General features: G+C 40.3%; 1 protein-coding gene across 1 annotated transcript; it reads right to left on the bottom strand.

The window, feature by feature from the left end:
* Positions 1-344: 344 nt before the first annotated feature.
* LOC147636878 (uncharacterized) lies at positions 345-2,852 on the bottom strand. The gene is made up of 2 exons (XM_086800459.1): positions 2,748-2,852; positions 345-2,540 (listed from the first exon to the last, which is right to left on the bottom strand). The coding sequence occupies exon 2, from the start codon at positions 2,107-2,109 to the stop codon at positions 1,384-1,386; it is 726 nt and encodes a 241-aa protein (XP_086656585.1). The 5' UTR covers positions 2,110-2,540; positions 2,748-2,852; the 3' UTR covers positions 345-1,383.
* Positions 2,853-19,972: the final 17,120 nt, after the last annotated feature.

Genomic DNA, 19,972 nt, shown 5'->3' with positions numbered 1-19,972 from the left:
GAAATTCACAACCTCGCATCTCTTCACACACCTGTGAATTCTTATCAACTCTTCACCTTCACCTCCTCACCCATCTTTTTACCCTCACTTTTCTTCTCCTGGGCAGTATGACCATATCCACCTCCTAACATCTTAGCATGCACACATGGCTTACACCATATTCTTATATGGCTTTACAACCCCATATCTAATGTGGACAAATATGTCTAACCATTAAAAAAACCCCACATTCCTAAAGTGCCACACAACATAGAGCTTGCAAAAGCATCTCACATCCTAATCTCATTTAGTCTAATTTGACCTTAAAGAGAGAGAGAGAGAGAGAGAGAGAGAGAGAGAGAGAGAACTGGGAATAACAATGTACTGATGAAAAATCTATTACTACAAGAAGAAGAACTTGATGTAGGTACCATACCTTACAAGATAAGCTCTTTCTTGGTATTTCGTCTCATTTCACACTCACTAGCTATACCTAGAATGGTGGTATAACTAGTTCCATAAGGCAACGTGCTGAAGTGTCTCTTTCCAAGTACCCAACCCCCCAGGCGCACACACGCAGAAAGAGAGGACTAGTTACCGCCGATATCATCAGACCAAAGACACATTGTAATTTGAGCAGGCTTTCCATCATGCCACATGTCCAGGCAATGTGTGGCATCATCATAAGATGCAAACACAGATTACATTCTTAGTGCAACCCTTAAGATCAATCAGAATCTAGCACACTTATGAAACGCGCACACTCTAAAACACCCTGGCATGTAGCAGGCCAATCAATCAACCGAGCCCTCACATAAGGAAAGGCACTAGTGGTATCATTATCTTAGAGCCAGAGCAGCTGACAACTATTACCTGTTTCTCTCTGCTTCATAGCTATGTAAATAACAACAGCTGTCTCTGCCAACGCCCTGCCGATGTACATATAAGCCCCTCAATTTCCTTGCTTATCTAGCACTGCCAGAGGTCTACAATGAATCCACATCCAATAGTCTGTCACAATGCTAAAGGTTGAAAACCATATGTTCCAAGAAGATGTAAGACCAAGAAAGAGTATCTTTAAAACTCTGCTACAAACACCAAAAGAGCACTGAACATTCAGACTATATTACAGCATCCACTACACACGGTCATACAGGAATATACAAAATATATACACATATAAAGGCATGTAGTCATTAATAGGTTGCTGAGTGTACCACATGAATTACCATGTCAAACCATTCTCTGAAAATGTGACACAGCTGATGGCCATTAGAATTTACCATAGACAATACACAAATGGTTAACTGACGTATCCAGCGCCAGAGCTTTGTTGCCATCAGATAAGACCCCATGCATGCATTCATAATTTCACCAAAGAAATGAAGTTTCAGAAAACCCTCTCTAAAATAGCAAAAAACAACCAATGGCAAAGAAGGCCAGTAAGATAAAGAGCCAATACAGAACAAAGTCCTGTTGGTTGTTCAACCTCCGTTGCTGTGTCATCATACTGCCAGTGGCAGGCAATCTGAAGGAGGCATTGTAGGCAGTCCCAGAGGATATGCCGCTGCTGTACTCTGGAAAATCAGTCATAAGAAATCCAAATAATGAAGGAAAAAGACCAAAACCAGTTGAGAAGGCCATATGTCCCCCACCACCTGTATGACTTTCATCAAAACCAATGCCATGATTTTGGAACCTAGTAGCTGAGCGGCGGCTAGCTGCAGCCACGTCAGTTCTGCGAGCTGAAGGTCGGCGAGGTATGTTCATGTCTGGGCCTGTCTTGGTCCCGGGGTTGGTGTACCCTATTTCGCCCCTACCATACAAGGGGATGACCTTGTCCTGGACACCCGCTTTACAGACAGGGCATTCTTTGGAGATAGAGTGGACAGTGAGCCAGCGGTAGAGGCACGACCAGCAGAAAAGATGGCCACACATGGTGACCACAGGGTCCTGGGACAATTCCAGGCAAATATTGCAATCAAAGTTGCCTCTGACAGCAGGCACCTCGCTGTTCGGTAATTCTTCCTCCATGCATTGGCGGCCAATCCTATCGGACTTCTGACTGATAATTTCTTGATTGAAAGAGCTTGTTTCTGGCATCTGATTGTTCTCAGAGGCCTTCATCATCACACCTCTTTTGATCAAACTGTGGCTAAAATTTATGCCAGAATTCCTGAAACTGGGGCTAAAATCTATGCCAAACTTCTCAAGCTGGGGCTAAAATGTTCGCCAAACTTCTCAACTGAGCCAAATTCCTCAAACTAGGCCTAAAATCTACGTGAATCTGGGGCTAAATTTCATGCCAAACCTCAAACTGGGGCTGAAATCTATGCGAAGCTCATCAAACTGGGGCTAGAATCTATGCCAAACTTCTCAATTAAAGATGGAAATCTTGACGGGAAACTGAAGAAAACCTACCCGAAGAAGATGACGATGATGCGTCTTCTTCTTCTTTTTCTTCTTCGCTCAAACTATCTGATCTTCTTCAGAGACCTTTTGCTGCAAAAAGCAATGATGCTTTCTACTCACAAACTTTCTCCCAACAGAAACATACTTTTCTGTCAAAAAAGGATGCTTCTTTCAGAGTTTTCAAAGAGAAAAGTGATGATTTTGTTCAGAAACAAAGCTTTTTTCACAAACTAAAAGCCATGTAGCCTGCATCGACACAAAGGACGCCATGAAAACTTCACCCTGAAACCCTAAATATGAGTTGTCTGTTGCGTTTTTCTTTTTGCTTCTGCAATTGCTTTTGGCGAGATATTTACCTGTGTAGGCGTAGGGAGGCTGACTGTGTATCTCTGATCCTTATCGGCACTTAGGCTGTCGCTTTATCGTCATGCTCATGCGTCTCACCCGTGTATTATTCTCTTTTTTTTTTCTTTTTTTTTTCTTTTTGAGAAAGTGTAATTGAATTAAAGAGAAAACTGAACCAGCTACAATGGTCCCTCACGAAGACGTGTATTATTCTTTGATTTGCCATCAGTTTTTATTCCTAGTACCAATTTGGTGAAAAAACCCTTTTTTTTCCAGTTTTCCAAATCTGACACATGCGTGGCCCTTGAGCGACGATGGAACCCAGCACCTTCGCTAGCGCGTTCGAACACCGCCCCCGCGCGACGCGCACTGAGTGGTATCGAACCCAGTACCTTGGCTGGAGCATTCGAACACCTTATCGACTTGGCCACGTTCATGTGGTCCTGAAACAAAAAAAATTTAACCCTCACATTCTCTAAACCCTTCATTTCAATCAAAGAAATTACTATCAAAGACTTTGAAGGTTTTTCTTAGACAACCTGTCTAAATTTGAAGGTTTTTTTTTAAATGATTACAGCCTTTTTCTCATATTGTTTTACATTTTTCTTATACATAATTGCCTTTATCTAGAGAGATTTTCATTGCCTACCCATGGAGTATGTGGACTAGAGATGTGGCATGTTTCTTGCAGAAGGTAGAGGGTCAAAAAGCCCTCACAACAGTGGGGCAAAGAAGGTGCAAGGACTATGGCCACAATTGTTTTCTCGAAACTAGTGCCAGGACCACCATTGGTTTGCATGGGTAGATGGCAGTCTATACCTTCTTGGTGTAAAAGGAGGATATTATTCCCAAATCTCACAGCTTGATGCTTAAAGGTTGGGCTTCTTTGCAGCTCATACGTTGTCCAGGATAGGTTGTGCTTATGTTGAATTATTGTTGAAGTAGAGGTTGTATTCTTTGAACATCTACTCCACCACCTAATTGTGCTCCTGGAACTAATATGTTAGTGAAATATGCATATGTGCAATAGGTAAAAGGTGTGCCCCATGTGTATACATGGTGCAACATGTTGAAAAATGATGTTCTTAGTGAAATATGCATACGTGCAATAGGTAAAAGTTGTGCCCCTTGTGTATACATTTGTAATCTTGAAGATTTCTTCAACTCAACTGCTTTCTTTGACTCTCTTTACTACTTTCCTTGACATTTACCCACGTCATCTCTTTAGTCAAGGTTATGGGATGCCAATGTGTGGTAGTGGGCTTTGCCCATAGCTTCAATGGAGCTGGATGACCTCTCTCTTGATTTGGCATTTAAGGCTTGTCAAAGTGGCTAATTCTCCTTACACTAGGGTGATTACTTGAGACAACCATCATTTTATGCTTTAAGATCCATGAAAACTTGCCCATCCTAGTTTAACGAGCTACCATGATTGGCCGCGATTATGATTACCCAATATTCCAACACAATGCCAACACTCCACCAATACCACCAAAGAAAGGAAACGATGATTCAACTGATGAAGATTCAACTGATGAAGATTCAACCTTAGAAGATTCAACCTTAGAAGAGTCAACCCTAGAAGAAAAGGTGATAAGATGCAAGAGGAACCCACAAAACCAAGAAAGAAGATTCAAGATTCAACCCTAGAAGAGTCAACCTTAGAAGAAAAGGTGATAAAATGCAAGAGGAACCCACAAAACCAAGAAATAATAATGGGTAGAGTTTTGCTTGATCACCTTGATACATGTGTTGTGGTGGCATGAACGATCATTGGCATTTCAGAGACAAAATCCAACTTAACTTAATTGACATGAATGTATCCAAACTACTTAGCATGTTCACATTATGGACCGCTTGTACAGACTACTCTAGTACTTATGTTAGTTTTCACTTATCGTTTGGTGGAGACCTCTTTTGAGAGAAACAAGAAGAAGAAGATTTCAGCCTTCCATGTATGTGTGTGTCTTATCCTTTGTTGTGTGAGTGTGTATGTGTGTGTGCTTGCAAGAGTTCAAGCTCTCTCTCCTCTCCCAATCTTTTCATGATATCAGAGCCTGGTTCAGGCTAAGGAGCTAAGCAGCAAATAAAGGAAGCTATGAAGGCAAAGAAAGAGGTGCATGGGTAAAAGCATTATCATATCTTCCCCTTTTGTTTGGGTATAACACCCCTTGGGTAGCTCTAGGAGCCACACATCTCCAATTAAGAAGCTATCTTCGCAATGCAAAGGAACCTGAAGTAAGGTGCATAGTACTATCTTCGCAGTGCAAAGGTACCTACTTTTCCTCATTTTGAATTATTTGGAGTCACCCATTGCCTAGTGTTGATTAGTGACACACCACAAAAAAAGACTCGCACTTTTGAAGTTTTCATGAATCTTGTTATGTTGTTTTGGTTTAAATCTTTGTTTTGTTTTTGCTTCCTTTTTTTGGTTTTAGTGCTTTTTTCCCTTTAATGATGTAAATTTACCAAAACAACATAATTCACACATGAAAAACATAATCTACATTCCCTCTTGGTTCGTGCCATGAAATACACAGTTCATGTCCCCTTTTGGTTCACATCTTAAACTATATAATTCACATCCTCTCATTGATTCATGATGTGAATGACATCATTCATGTGTGTGAAACAAATTGTCCTTGTGCCGCACAACCCTAACCATTGCTTTTATATCCTTGCAACTACCCATGTGCACATAGAAATTGGATAAAAAATTGTCCTTGCACATGACCCCAACCATCAAAAAACTAAACACCCTTTCTACCCTTGCGATTACCCATAAGCACATAGAAATTGGATCAAAAATCATCTCGAGGGTTGTACTTTATGCAAATTGATAATAAAAAAAGCATCCCCTCTTAGTTCTTCACATGAACAAAAAGATCAAAGCCTATTCTTTAATTTTCTAAAGGTGAACCAACCATTGAAAAATCAAACACCCTTTCTACCCTTTCAATTACCCATGTGAACATAGTAGTTGGATCAACTTTTATTTCAAGGGTTGTGAGCTTTGTGCAAACAATATGTCCTTGCAAACAACCCTAACCATTACTTTTCTACCCTTGCAATTACCCATGTGCACAAAGAAATTGGATCAAAAGTTGTCCTTGCACATAACCCCAACCATTGAAAAATCAAACACCCTTTCTACCCTTGTAGTTACCCCTCATGTGCACATAAAAATTGGATCAAAGATCATTTTAAGGGTTATACCCTTTATGCAAACCATTTGTGTACCCACCATAGAAAAACTATTACACATTACCTTAGAAATTCCCCCTTTGCCTTATACCCTTGAATCCTTATTTTTTAAAAGATTATGAAATTTATCATAAGGCCTATGATAAATACCTTAAAAAGACATTAAAAATCTTGCAAATACCTTACTCCATGAAAGGAACTCTCTCAAATGTGCCTTTCAAAATCACCAACTCTTGCCTAGGTCTTGTTGTGCACATGCACATTAATTTTTTCTTACCACCCCCAAGGCTAGTGCAAGTTAGATCACCCCTAAAGGTGTTTCAAGGCCTTTACTTATTTTACATCCCATAGAAAATTAGTCAAAAGAGTCCCAAAAATTTGGTGGGGAAAATCAAATTAATTTTGACATCTCATCAAAACAGGGCCTTCTGCAAATAGCAAGCTTTAGGTCTAACACGACATGTTTCATTACCCAAAAACTCAACACCTATTGTGGCTTCTTGTCTTTGTCTATCTATTCTCTCAAAATTTACAAATTGGAAATCCTCTGAGTATTTACCACTAGATTATAAATATTTCCTTATGTCAAAGAGATACCATGATACCTTTGCCATCATTGTCTCAAATTCTTGTTCTTTTATGTTGACATCAATGGATGTCATATGAACTTGTTCTCCTGTATGCTCTAGGCATCTCCATTGGTTTTGTTCTCCTGTATGCTCTAGGCATCTCCATTGGTATTGTTCTCCTGTATGCTCTAGGCATCTCCATTGGTATTTTTCTTTTGAACCTAAAGAAACAAAAACTATGTTCCCTTCTTTTTCTACATTCATTGATATAATAGCCAAAAACTATTGTTCTTCTCCATAGAAAAAGGCTAGAGAAGGAGAAGAAGAAAGAGTCAGGCATAGCTATGGGGCTGATGCACAACACCAAGTGCTAAAATGGAGTCAGTAAACTATGTATAGGATGATTAGGCAGGATGATTGGGCAGGATGATTGGGCATTCATTGTCCATTGCACTTATACATGGCTATGGTTGATATATTAACACCAAGTGCTGAGAAGGAGTCACTAAACTATGTATAGGATGATTGGGCAATCATTGTGCATTGCAGTTATGATCCTTCTATCCATGATGTATACATGTCAAAATGATAGAGAAGGAGTCAGTAAAACTATGTATAGGATGATTGGGCAATCATTGTGCATTGCAGTTATGATCCTTCTATCCATGATGTATACATGTCAAAATGATAGATTAACATGTTTGATACTTTGATCATGGTGCTAGCAAGTACATTAAATGCTTCTCAGTGTGTTTTTTTCCCTCACTTGAGTTTGCTCCTCAAGGAGGCATAATCACATGTGCAAACAACTTCTTGTAAACCAATAAGAGTTAGTAAGATTGTTCTCACTACTACATATGATGGGACAATCGCTCTCTTAGAAGTCTTATTTGTGCCACACATTAAAAGAACTTGCTATAAGTCTCTCATCATTGTAGTATATGATACTCCAAGCCATGAGCTTTACAACTTGGACAAGTATGCGAGATCGGCACATAATGCTTGTTCAATCATGTCACATGTGATCTGAGTCACTTGAATTTTAGCAATTTGTTGCGTCTTAAAACCAAGAGATGTTGTTAGAGTTGCTAAAGCTTAAGGCCCCTAGCAACATGTATGTGGGGTGCATTTTGGGCAAGATGCAATGAGCATCATTCCCAAAATATGGATAAGTTAGGGTTGTCCAAAAATTCCAACTTATACATAGTGATGTTTGTGGTCCCATGAGGACACCATCGATCCGAGGATATCTCTACTTTGTGACTTTTATTGATGACTATTCTAGGCACACCTAGGGGTATCCGCCATTGAAAGTAAATGATGAAATACATGTGACATTGGAGATATGAGCATATGGATCAAGGTCTTATAGCCATCACACATATGGTGTGTTATGGTCAAAAGAGGTTTCAAATCAGCATATTCTAGGAGCCTATTACAAGACTTAGTGGAGGAGGATCTTCGTGGCAAGTGGGTGCTCAAATCTCAGAGATGATTGAGAGATTCAAAAAAGGTATTATGGCTTAATCATATTGCTAATCACTTGTACTCATTACTATATAAGAGGCTCTCATCTAATTGAAGAGCACACTCTCATTCTCTCTCACATTGTTATTATACTGTCATTATGTTATCATTAGTCTTAATATCATCTTAATCTCTTTTGCTTAGTCTTAATGGTACCTTCACCATGAGTCTAATCATCATCACTTGGAAGCCACCATGAAATCCAACATGGCATCAGAGCTTAGATCCACGTTTCTTCAACTTGATTAGCCTCATCTTATCACTTACACTAATTCTAACTCTAGTGATTAATCCCTTTTTCACCATTTTTCCCATTTAGGTCATCTCCCCCTCAACCCATGCTCAATGGATCTTTGATTGCTCCTCAACAATTAACAAAATGACAACTTGGAGCATCACGATAGCTCCTAGGCACAGCTTCAATTAGCTAGATTTACGAACATCATCAAGATGAGAGCTAGAGATTTACAAAACGCTACATTTTCGGGGGAAAAGCATGTTGGAATTAGGGTTGCAGGAATGCACACACAACTTCAAGAAGATGAGGAAGCTTGAGCACAACACAGTAGTGTATTATGAGTGCCAAAAATGAAAGATAACAAGCCCTAGAAGATAATGGGCGTATATACAATGCACGGGGGAAAAAACCTCCTAGTGAGGGAAAAAGTACCCCGGCGGTCCTAAGTGTGTTCACACACATCACTACTATAATATGGTAACAAATCCCCCCTGGAGTGATGCGGTGAACAAGAGCTAGCACTCATGTATAGGGAAGTGTCTAGCTATGTGGACGAATCCACAAAAGGGAGTAAGCCCAAAGCTTTGCGAAAAGCTTCGAACTTCTCACGAGGCAGAGCCTTTGTGAAAAGGTCTGCAAGGTTATCCTGTGTTGGCACATAAGCAAACTGATCTCTCCTGCAGAGAGTCTCTCCCTGACATAATGGTAGTGCACCTCAATGTGCTTCGTACGAGCATGGAACACTGGGTTCCGCGCAACTGCCAATGCGCTCTGACTGTCAGTGAAGATGGTGGTGGCAGATGGCTGCCCAACACCCAAATCAGCCATAAGGCGTCTGAGCCACACACACTCAACCGTAGCTGTGAAAGCTGCCCTGTACTCAGCTTCACAACTAGAAGTGGCCACAGTAGGCTGCTTCTTGCTCAACCATGATATGCATGAGCTTCCAAGCATGAAGCAAAAACCACTCGTGGACACGCGTGTGTCATAACAACCAGCCCAGTCAGAATCTGAAAAAGCATGTAAATCTGGCGGCAATGATCCCCCCTTGGGATAAAACAACCCAAGATGCCGAGTACCACTCAAATAGCGAAAGATACGCTTCACTGCCTGCCAATGCTTAATGCCTGGGCTATGCATAAATCTGCTCACCTGTGAGACTGCAAACTGAATGTCTGGCCTCGTAATGCATACATAAATGAGGCAACCAACAGCTGTCTGATAGAGTGTGACATCAAAGTGATCTCCAGCATCATGAAGACTCAACTTCAAACCTGTCTCCATTGGAGTAGCAATAGGCTTGCAGTCTTCAAGGCCAAATCTCCGCAACAATGTTTCAATATACTTTGTCTGACACAAAGCAATACCTCCATCACACTGCTTAAATTGTATCCCCAAATAATGATGCAAATGCCCCAAATCTGACATCTCAAAAGAGGCATTCAAATCAGCCTTAAAATCAGCAATATGACTCTCATTTGGTCCTGTGAGCAGCATGTCATCGACATAGAGAGCAATGATTAGATGTACACCATCCACACGTTTAACATACAAAGTGCTTTCTGTTGGACTATTCTGAAACCCATGTGCAGTCAAATATGCATGTATTTTTTCATACCAAGCTCGTGGAGCTTGCTTTAAACCATATAAAGCCTTTTTTAACCTGCACACTTTGTTTTCCTGCCCTCTTTGAACAAAACCACGAGGTTGCGATACATACACCTCCTCATGCAAATCTCCATTTAAGAACGCAGTCTTTATGTCCAACTGATGTACATTCCAACCATTATGAGCTGCTAATGCACAGATGCTACGAACAGTGGTCATACGACATGTGGGAGCAAAAGTCTCATCAAAATCAATGCCCTTCTCTTGAGCATAACCTTTTGCAACAAGCCTAGCCTTATGGCGATCCACTGTGCCATCAGGCTTACGCTTCAATTTGTATACCCACTTAGTGCCAATGGCCTTCTTGCCAGGGGGCAAGTCACATAAAGACCATGTACTATTCTTCATAATAGCATCGTATTCTGCTTGCATAGCAGCCATCCAATTTTCTGAACTTTGTGCCTCATCAAATGAAACAGGCTCACTTTCATCGCACATACTAGAAACAGCCAATGCATAACAATCTGACGCATAAGAGGCACCATGAGAGCCAGAACGAGTGCGACTAGACAAAGGGGCATCCAACTTGCTGTCACGCAAAGTCTGCACCAGCCATCTAGGCATATTCCTAGAGCCCTCAATCTCTTGTCTCTCATCCTCAAGTGCATCATGCACATCTGCATCAGATATAGGCTGATCTGTGCCATCATTTAAAACCTGCATAGGCTGAAAAACTGCCTCATGAGGTATTGCACTTGACTGTGCACCACTGAAAAGAGGCAACAATGTATCATAGACATCACGTGAGCTGATATCTGTCTCCTTAGTACATGAAACCAAGGGCTGAACTGCATCTTCCACAAATACAACATCACGGCTAACCAAAATGCGCTTTGTCTGTGGATGATACAAACGATAGCCTTTGCTCTCAGCACTATATCCAACAAAAATACATTTGACAGCTTTGTCATCCAATTTTCTGCGATGTTGCAAAGGCACTAATGCATATGCCAGGCAACCAAAAACACGTAAATGACCAACAGATGGCTTTCGGCTATGCCAAGCCTCATATGGAGTGACAACCTGTAATGCTTTGGTGGGACACCTGTTTAGTACATAAGTGGCACACATGACAGCCTCAAGCCAAAAACCATGTGGTAGACTTTGACTCTTAACCATACATCTTGCCATTTCCATGAGAGACCTGTTTTTTCTCTCAGCCACACCATTTTGCTGTGGTGTATACGGCACTGTACATTGGTGTTTTATCCCACGCTCAGCCAGAAATGCATTAAATTCTGAAGACATATACTCCCCCCCTCGATCTGAACGGAGGGTGCCCATCTTACTTTCTGACACATTTTCAGCCATAACCAAAAACTGTTTGAAGCACAAAAACACTTCGGACTTTGCCTTCAAAGGATATACCCATGCATGCCTGGTAAAATCATCAATGAAAGTCACAAAGTAAAGGTAGTTTCCAAATGATGGAGTTTGCATGGGACCACAAACATCACTGTGAACAAGCTGCAATCTGCGTTCAGCTCTCACTGATCCATCTTTGGGAAAGGAAGCACGCTGCATTTTACCCAATATGCAGCCCTCACAAACATGCTTGACAGGTGCCTCAAGCTTAGGCAAAGAAGACACCATTTCAGATTTCTGCAGGCGCAGCAAACTTGCAAAATTCAGATGACCAAAACGTGCATGCCACAGTTTTGCATTTGAAATAGCCTGCGTATCCATAATAGCACATGCTGAATCCTCTACACATTTGCCATCCATATTGAGCTTATACAGCCCTCGACATAGTGAACCAGATGCTACAATGATGTCACCACAAGAGAGATCATGAACAGTACATCTGTCATCCACAAATTTTACAACCAAACCTGTTTTGGCAAATGCGGAGACTGACAGCAGATTCTTTTTGATCCCTGGCACATACAATGCATCAAAAAGTGTAAAGGTGTTGCCATTTGCAACATTCAGCACAATCTGTCCAACTCCTTCAACGGGATAAGAGGAGTTATTGGCACAAGTGACAGTATTCCCTGTGGGAGCAGACTCAAGGAAAGTGAATAAACTGCGCTGCGATGTGATATGCTTAGTGGCACCACTGTCAAAGTACCATACATCTGAATCTACTGCAGACATACATGTGTCATGCAAAGATGGGTCATAACTGCACTGCGCATTGAATGCCCATTCTGTATCTAGCACAACATTAGCAGATTCATTGTTAGAAGGAGAGGCATCTGCAACAGCCATACCAGCCTCTTTCTTCTTAGCCTCTTTCGCAGCCAGCTTAGGACACGCTTTGATGACATGATCATTTCCCTTACAGTACTTGCAAAATGTCTTCTGTTTGTCACCCTTCTTCTCATCTTTGTCTTCCTTCTTTGATTGCGCAGCATTTGCAGATTTCTGCTTACTAGAAGAAAAGCCAGCTTTACCTTTCCCGCTTCTCTGACTAGCAACGAAAGCTTGATCTGCGACACGCATAATATTCCTGTTTTGCCTTGACTGGTCTTCTTGCAGCAAAACAGAAACTAACTCCTCAAATGATAAGGCATTGGGATTGCCTTTCATCATCAAGCGAAGAGTGGAAGCAAAACCCTGATAAGAATCTGGTAGACCATTCAAAACAGTCTGCACAAGTGAACTGTCTGACAGGATTTCATCTGCAGAAATGAGCTGCTCTTTGAAATCCTTGATCTTTGTCAAAAAGCTATCCATAGAATCACCTTCGTTCATATGCTCACTCTCCAACTGTTTTCGGAGGTAAGCAACACGAGCCTCATTTCTTGCCTGATACAATGTGGCAAGTACATCCCAAGCATCCTTAGAAGTCTTGCAGGAGCGAATATGTGGGATAATGGTACGTTTGACAGACAGCGCAATCAAGGCATGAGCCTGCGCATCTCTACCATCCCAATGAATCTGCTCTGCTGAAAGTGGTGGTTCTCGAACAGCTGCTACAGCACTTGTGCCTGCACCATCATCTACAGTACCTGTTTCTGATGTGTTTGCAGCATTCCCAGCCACAATAGGACGTGCATCAATACCCTGCACAATGTTCCATAACCCCTTTGCTACCAATACATGTCGCATCATATATGCCCACAATGGATAGTTGGTGCCATCCAACTTATCCTCAGCAGCCAACATGCGGAATACATCATTGTTGTCAGCCATGGCCAATGACTGTACTACTAGATGTAAATGCTGTCTGTAAGAGGTAAACCTGTATAAAATCGACCTGTGCTATGTAGCACAGCCCAAAACAGACAAGTAGGCACCTGTCCTGCAGATTTTAATCTTGACAGAAAATCTGCACAGTAGGACGATTTTGCCTGCGCAGTACTTGGAATGCAAAAACGGAGGGCGAAATGACTTCAGATCAAAATTCTGAAATGACCTAGCCCTACGGGCTCACCCACGGCATATACTAACCTGCAGACGCTCGTGAAACCTCGTCGCAATCGGAGGAGATGAAGCGGCAGGTGCCGGTGATGCTGCCCTGGAGGAGGAAGCCTGCTCTGATACCAATTGTTGGAATTAGGGTTGCAGGAATGCACACACAACTTCAAGAAGATGAGGAAGCTTGAGCACAACACAGTAGTGTATTATGAGTGCCAAAAATGAAAGATAACAAGCCCTAGAAGATAATGGGCGTATATACAATGCACGGGGGAAAAAACCTCCTAGTGAGGGAAAAAGTGCCCCGGCGGTCCTAAGTGTGTTCACACACATCACTACTATAATATGGTAACAAAGCACTTCAACTCCCCAACATGGATAAATTGGGCCAATTCCTTTCACCTTGGGGGGTTTTTGGGAATGGAAAATCCATTGTTAGTGTTGTTTTGAAGGATAATTGCATGTAGAAGCTGCCCCAGCCTTGTGCACTTCTCAAAGAGTCACTTTGGCATAAAGGGTAATTGCATGTAAAAGCCACCCCGGCCCTATGCACTTCTCAAAGTGTCACTTTGGCATAAAGGGTTTAACCATACCATTGGGAATCTGCTATAGCTTACCAAAGCTTCATATAGATAGCCCCTTGATTTGCCCCTCCAATGGTGCTCTACGAGTTAGGGCAATTTTTTACAGAGTTGACAAGAAATTGCTTTCACTAATACCTTGATTAGTGCTAATCAGATGAGGTCTTTAGGGCCATTGGAGGTTCATATCCAACATTCAAGTGTTTCTAAACCTCTCTAAAGCATCAAATTAGATTTGCCACTTGATTTGAGTAGTCAATTTGCTAATCCAAGACAGGATATAAATCTACATTAGCATTGCTTGGGATAATGGGATTTGCTCATAAATCACTTATACCAGGGCAAGGAACTGGCCATTAACAAGTCTAAGACCCCCTTATGCATATTTATTGCATTATCTTTTGAAAGGGATAGACATCATCATCATGTAAGGCTTTATAAACACAAATTGAGATCTATGCCTACATGGATTTCAAAACACAATGAAATCAAGGATGAAGAAGATCAAGAGATACATCAACAAGAGCTACATCAACAAGATCAAGATCAAGAAGAAGCATCTTCAAGCAAGGAAGAAGAAGCTTCATCTAGGCCAACTACATTGAAGACAAATGGGTTTCTAGACTAGCTAGAACTACCTATAGTCACCCCTCTATCTTAAGTGAAATGTAATCATAACTAGATGTCCAACATGTTTCATCATAATTGGCATTGTAAACCTTCATGAGTAAGACCTATGGGAACTTGGATGGTCATCATAAATATGTTGTAAAACCTCGCATCCAACCACCTTGAGTAGCCTAAAGATTTGGTACCAAGGGGGGTGGTTGAGAAATGTGGTGCTAAAGAGCACAAGGTAGAGGTAGGGAGTGAGAAAGAGCAGCCAAGAAAGTGCAAAACATAGCATGAAGCCACATGAGAAAAGGGGTTTATCCCATATTGAAGTACAAGCCCAAGGGTGTACCTCCTCATATAAAAAGGGGACATTTTAACAAATGAATATATGACTTGCACACATCTCAAGCCTCTTTATGAGTACAAGTCTTAATCTTGTAACCTAATTGTGCTTGAGTATATTGCACTTACTCATCAACATGAGTACACTTAGATTACATCCACCTTAGATTAATCTTGTAACCTAATCGTGCTTGCACTTACTCATCAACATGAGTACACTTAGATTACATCCACCTTAGATTAATTCACTAATCACATTACATTAGTATAGGATTAGTACTAGTCACATTAGATTAGTATAAGATTACCACTAATCACATTAGATTAGTATGATATTAGCACACTAATCACCTTGCTCATGCACATGATGTCCATGATTCTCAACAATCACATGATATTAATACTAATGATGATATAATGACAGCATAATGATAATGTGAGAGAGAATGAGAGTGTGCTCTTCTATTAGATTAAGACTAATGATGACATAATAATGACTCATATAATGAAAATGAGAGAGAGAGAGAGAGAATGAGAGTGTGCTCTTATATATGCATGAGTACAAGTGATTATTAATAAGATTAAGCTATAATCCCTTCCTTAAATCTTTCAATCATCTCCTAGACTCGAGCACTCACTTTTGTCACCAAGATCCTCCTCCACTTGCAATAGGTGCCTAGAATTTGCTGATTTGAAACCTCCTTTGACCATAATACACCATATATATGATGGCTACTATAAGACCTTTAAATCATTTTCCCATATCCCCAATGTCATATGTATGATTTTTTGGTGTATTATTTCAACACCCTCCCTCCTATCTTTGAGGCCTAGAGGTCATCTCTAAGAGTGAGGTCCCCCCCTTGATAGAGACTTGACCTATCTTCCTTTGAGGTCTAGAGGTCTCTTCTAAGAGTAGGGTTACAACAATCATTACCCCCCTTGATAGAGACTTGACCTATCTTCCTTTGAGGTCTAGAGGTCTAGAGGTCTAGAGGTCTCTTCTAAGAGTAGGGTTACAACAATCATTACCCCCTTGGGTACTCAATTGGCTACTCTTAGGTGGTCAGGTAGATACACATAACAAACAAGGTGAAATGATAAGATGGTATCTACTCACATGGTGACCCCTATTTTACAAAACAGATGGCTAGGGTAGTGGTGGTCAGGTAGATACACATAACAAATAAGATGAAATGATAAGATGGGTGTCTACTCATATGGTGACCCCTGTTTTACAACAGATGGCTAGGGTAGTGGTGGTAGCTTCTTGTTGCTCATGTTGATGTCGATATTGTGGTAGCCTCTTGGTTGCTATGACCTCAACTCCACTTCTCGTTCTTGTTAATGACATTTCCTTTTTCACTTTGTTGGATTACTTCTTGGCTCTTAGATTTTGCTCTTTGACTTGACTCTTGGCTCTTTGACAGCTTCTTTGGTGTGGATGTCATTCTTCTTTTTGCCACTTAATTCTTGGTGCTTTGATGCTTTTAGTGTGGATGCCATGCTGTGTGCTATGATCATCTCATGCACTTGTGCTTTGAGCATGCCCATGATAGTTTTTAATACACGTTTTCTTTGCTTTTGATGCTTATGCACATGTATTTTTCCATGATGAGTTTCCCAAGGATTCAACCCTTCCCCAAATGATGCCTTAAAGTACAAAATGCTTGTCATTTGAGAAGATCTTACCAATGAGCTTGTGTTTTGCTTCACTTGTCAGTGTCTAATCTCGTACAAGATTGGTGATGTACTCTGGATTTTCATGCAATGATGATTTCAAGTTGATGCAGGTGACCAAGATACAAACTATGTGCTAAAAATGAACTAAATGTGATGGCTCAAATTGAGCAATGCAGATGAATGCGATGAATTCAAATGCAACAGAGAGTTTTCCACATTGGATTTACACCCTAAATTTTAATTATCCTAATTTCTACTAATAATATACTAATGATAGTGATTAGTGCTTAATCTGAGTGATTAAGAGTGAGAATTTGGAGGACTTCATTGAGCTCATGGGAAGGGATATTGATGGAGGATTTTGCATATAACACCTAGCCTTGATGAGATGCAAAACTAGCTCAAAACTCCAAGATTATGCGTAAACTAGCAATTTTCGAATTCGGTTCTTTTGCTTCTCCTGGCGTAACCCCACTGAGCCAAATGACTCAAGACTTGATATGTGTGGAGCTTGGGGCGGCATAGAAAAGGCTTGGCTAAAAGGGTTTAGCCCAATTTGGAGCATACGTGGCCAATGATGGACAAGACCAGTCAGTGAAATAGCGCAATTTGCGGGCAGGAGGAGGCAAAATCGTCTAATCCCTTCAGTGGAATTGGGCGTCTAGATGTGATGGAGATCCCCCTTGACTGGCTTGAGCAATGGCTAAGAGAATGAGGAGAATGGAACTTAGCAAATCAGGGCCACAAGAGAGGCAAGAGGATAAGATTAAGATTAGTGGGACTAATTAGTTGATTAGTAAAATATTTAAGCTAACATGAGTTGAGATTAGTGATGTGGGGATTGGAAAGGCTCTGATAGCATGTTGAGAATCATGGACATCATGTGCATAAGTAAGGTGATTAGTGCTAATCTTATAGTAATCTAATAGATTAGTGAATTAATCTAAGGTGGATGTAATCTAAGTGTACTCATGTTGATGAGTAAATGCAATAGACTCAAGCACAATTAGGTAACAAGATTAAGACTTGTACTCATAAAAAGAGGATTGAGATGTGTGCAACTGATATATTCATTGGTTGAAATGGCCCCCTTTTATATAAGGAGGTACGCCCTTGGGCTTGTACATCAATGTGGGATAAATCCCTTTGTTCATATGGCTTCATGCTATGCTTTGCACTTTCTTGGCTACTCTTTCTCACTCCCTATCTCTACCTTGTGCTCTTTGGTACCACATTTCTTAAAAGTGATTAGTCTTAATCTTTTTTGCTTAGTCTTCATGGTACCTTCACCATGAGTCTAATCATCACTTGAAAGCCACCATGAAATCCAACAGTAACTTCAAAGGTTTTCACATGCTTTATATACTTTGTTCCTTCTCCTGTTCAGACTTTAAGTCCTTATTAATGTATACGAACCTTGGGTGTTCCCTTAGTTTTTCCAAAATAAAAATAAAAAAATCCTATGTTGGTGGGCCATCACAAGAGATGCCCAATTCTCCTTCCACACTTCTTTTGGCTCTTCTTAGGAAGACATACTAGTCAATGATAGTGTATTAATTAAACAATTCTAGAACCTATCGTAGATCTTCCTCAGTTTTTAAGCGCATTACTTCTCTTTGTTGAGTGACATTTTGCATCAGGAGGATTCCAATAAGTTGGAACAATTGCTCACATGTTCCAATATCATTTCCTCATTAATTGTTACTAATCTAATTGGAATAGATACTTTGTTCAAATCCATTCCATGTTGTAAGTGATATGCTTTTGGTGCATCAATGGCTTCCACATAGTGTAGCTAAAGGAAGTTATATTCCTAAATTTCTAGAAAAGTACACTTGGTGCTATTGACTTCTTAGGTTTGCATTTTTCTAAACTCCATATGGGTTCATCACCATCTGATTAAAGAGGCATCATCTATGACACTTGACACACTTGATGAATCTATTGATCCAAAGAGTTTAGCCACTCTAAGCATACTACATAGCAGAGCTATCTATAGTCCCAAGCTTGTCTCATAGTTTGTTCCTCTTGGTTTTTGAACTACATAGATTGTTCCTCTTGGTTTTGGAAGTATATTAATTGTAGACAAGAGATCCTGTCTCATAGATTTTTCCTCTTGTAGCCAAGAGATGCATTGAGTTTTCCAAGTCTTAGTGCTCAATTAATAGTGCATACTCTGACTCCATATATACCCCCCCATTCAAGACTGTCTTACATTGATATGCTATCAAAACTTGGCTATACCTTGAGAAGCCATCCAAGAAATTGTAAGCTTTTTTCGTGACTCTTTCTAGATTTTTCCTCTTGGTTTTGGAAGTACATCTATTATAGCCAAGAGATTCAAGTCTTGGTGCTCAGGTAATAGTACATACTCTGACTCCATACGTTCATCTTTTAGAGTGTGAGATGACAAGTTTGACAAACATGGATATAAATGGTTCTAGTTGTGGTATCTGACTCCTCTACCAAAAATCCACCATGAATCTTCCAAGTATGCAAGTTCACCTTCACATTTTAGTCCTTATTTTCAAGGTAGATATGGTTGATATAGATAGTATACCAATCACTAATTAATCTCGCTTCCAATTTGTAAGGTGGCCCTAGGACCACATCATCCAAAAATTCACTCCATAAATATAGGTCAAAAACAAATGCCAAAAGTTTCATTTTAAGTGCTCACAATATCCTAAAGGGTTTTTCTATAGTTCTATAAACTAGCTTCACAACCAAATTAGTTTCCTCCATGTGTGGCTTTCACTAAGGTTCCTAGTAATGTCTACATTACAAAAACTCATGCCAAAACTTTTGACTCTAATCTCTTAAAAGATTCCAAGGGATCTTGATAAAATTCCATCAGCCAGCTTCACAACCAAATTAGTTCCCTCCATGGGTGGCTTTCCCTAAAGTTCCCAACAATGTTTAGTAACATTGCTGACAATAGCATAACCATCTAAAATAGTTGTGACCTCACATTTTCTGTGCACCATTTGTAATAATGTGTTAGTCTCGTCACTCTTATAATAATGTCTAAGGTTGTTAACATGCCCCTTAGGTAGCTTTCCTTTCCTAATACTAACAACAATCTCTTCATTTGGTCTTGTTACTCACATTGGTTCTCCTCCACAACTGTTAACATGCCCCTTAGGTAGCTTTCCTTTCCCAATACTAACAACAATCTCTTCATTTGGTCTAGTTACTCACATTGGTTCCACATTCTCCTCCACAATGACTTGTAGCCTTCCTTCCATTTAATCTTTTAAATCCCTCCACAAGTTTGTGTTACCCTGAAGTTAGACCTTAGTGGATATAAGAATATAGTGAGTCTAGTGGACAACCATCACCACATTAGGATGGAGAATGTCTATTCCTTTTCTTGCTCTCAATTCACTTTTAAACCTTTCATGACACTATCAAACCAAGTTTTGTCCATTATCTAGATGTTGTTT

The sequence above is a fragment of the Cibotium barometz genome, chromosome 7 (assembly GCF_041138505.1).
Source record: "Cibotium barometz isolate CiBa-2024 chromosome 7, ASM4113850v1, whole genome shotgun sequence".
Lineage (NCBI taxonomy): Eukaryota > Viridiplantae > Streptophyta > Polypodiopsida > Cyatheales > Cibotiaceae > Cibotium > Cibotium barometz.
Note: the sequence above shows the minus strand (reverse complement) of the source record. Positions and strands in the feature narration are given on the sequence as shown.

What these genes read in the sequence shown, in the direction of transcription:
- LOC147636878 (XM_086800459.1), bottom strand. Translation starts at nt 2,109, where the DNA reads ATGATGAAGGCCTCTGAGAACAATCAGATGCCAGAAACAAGCTCTTTC.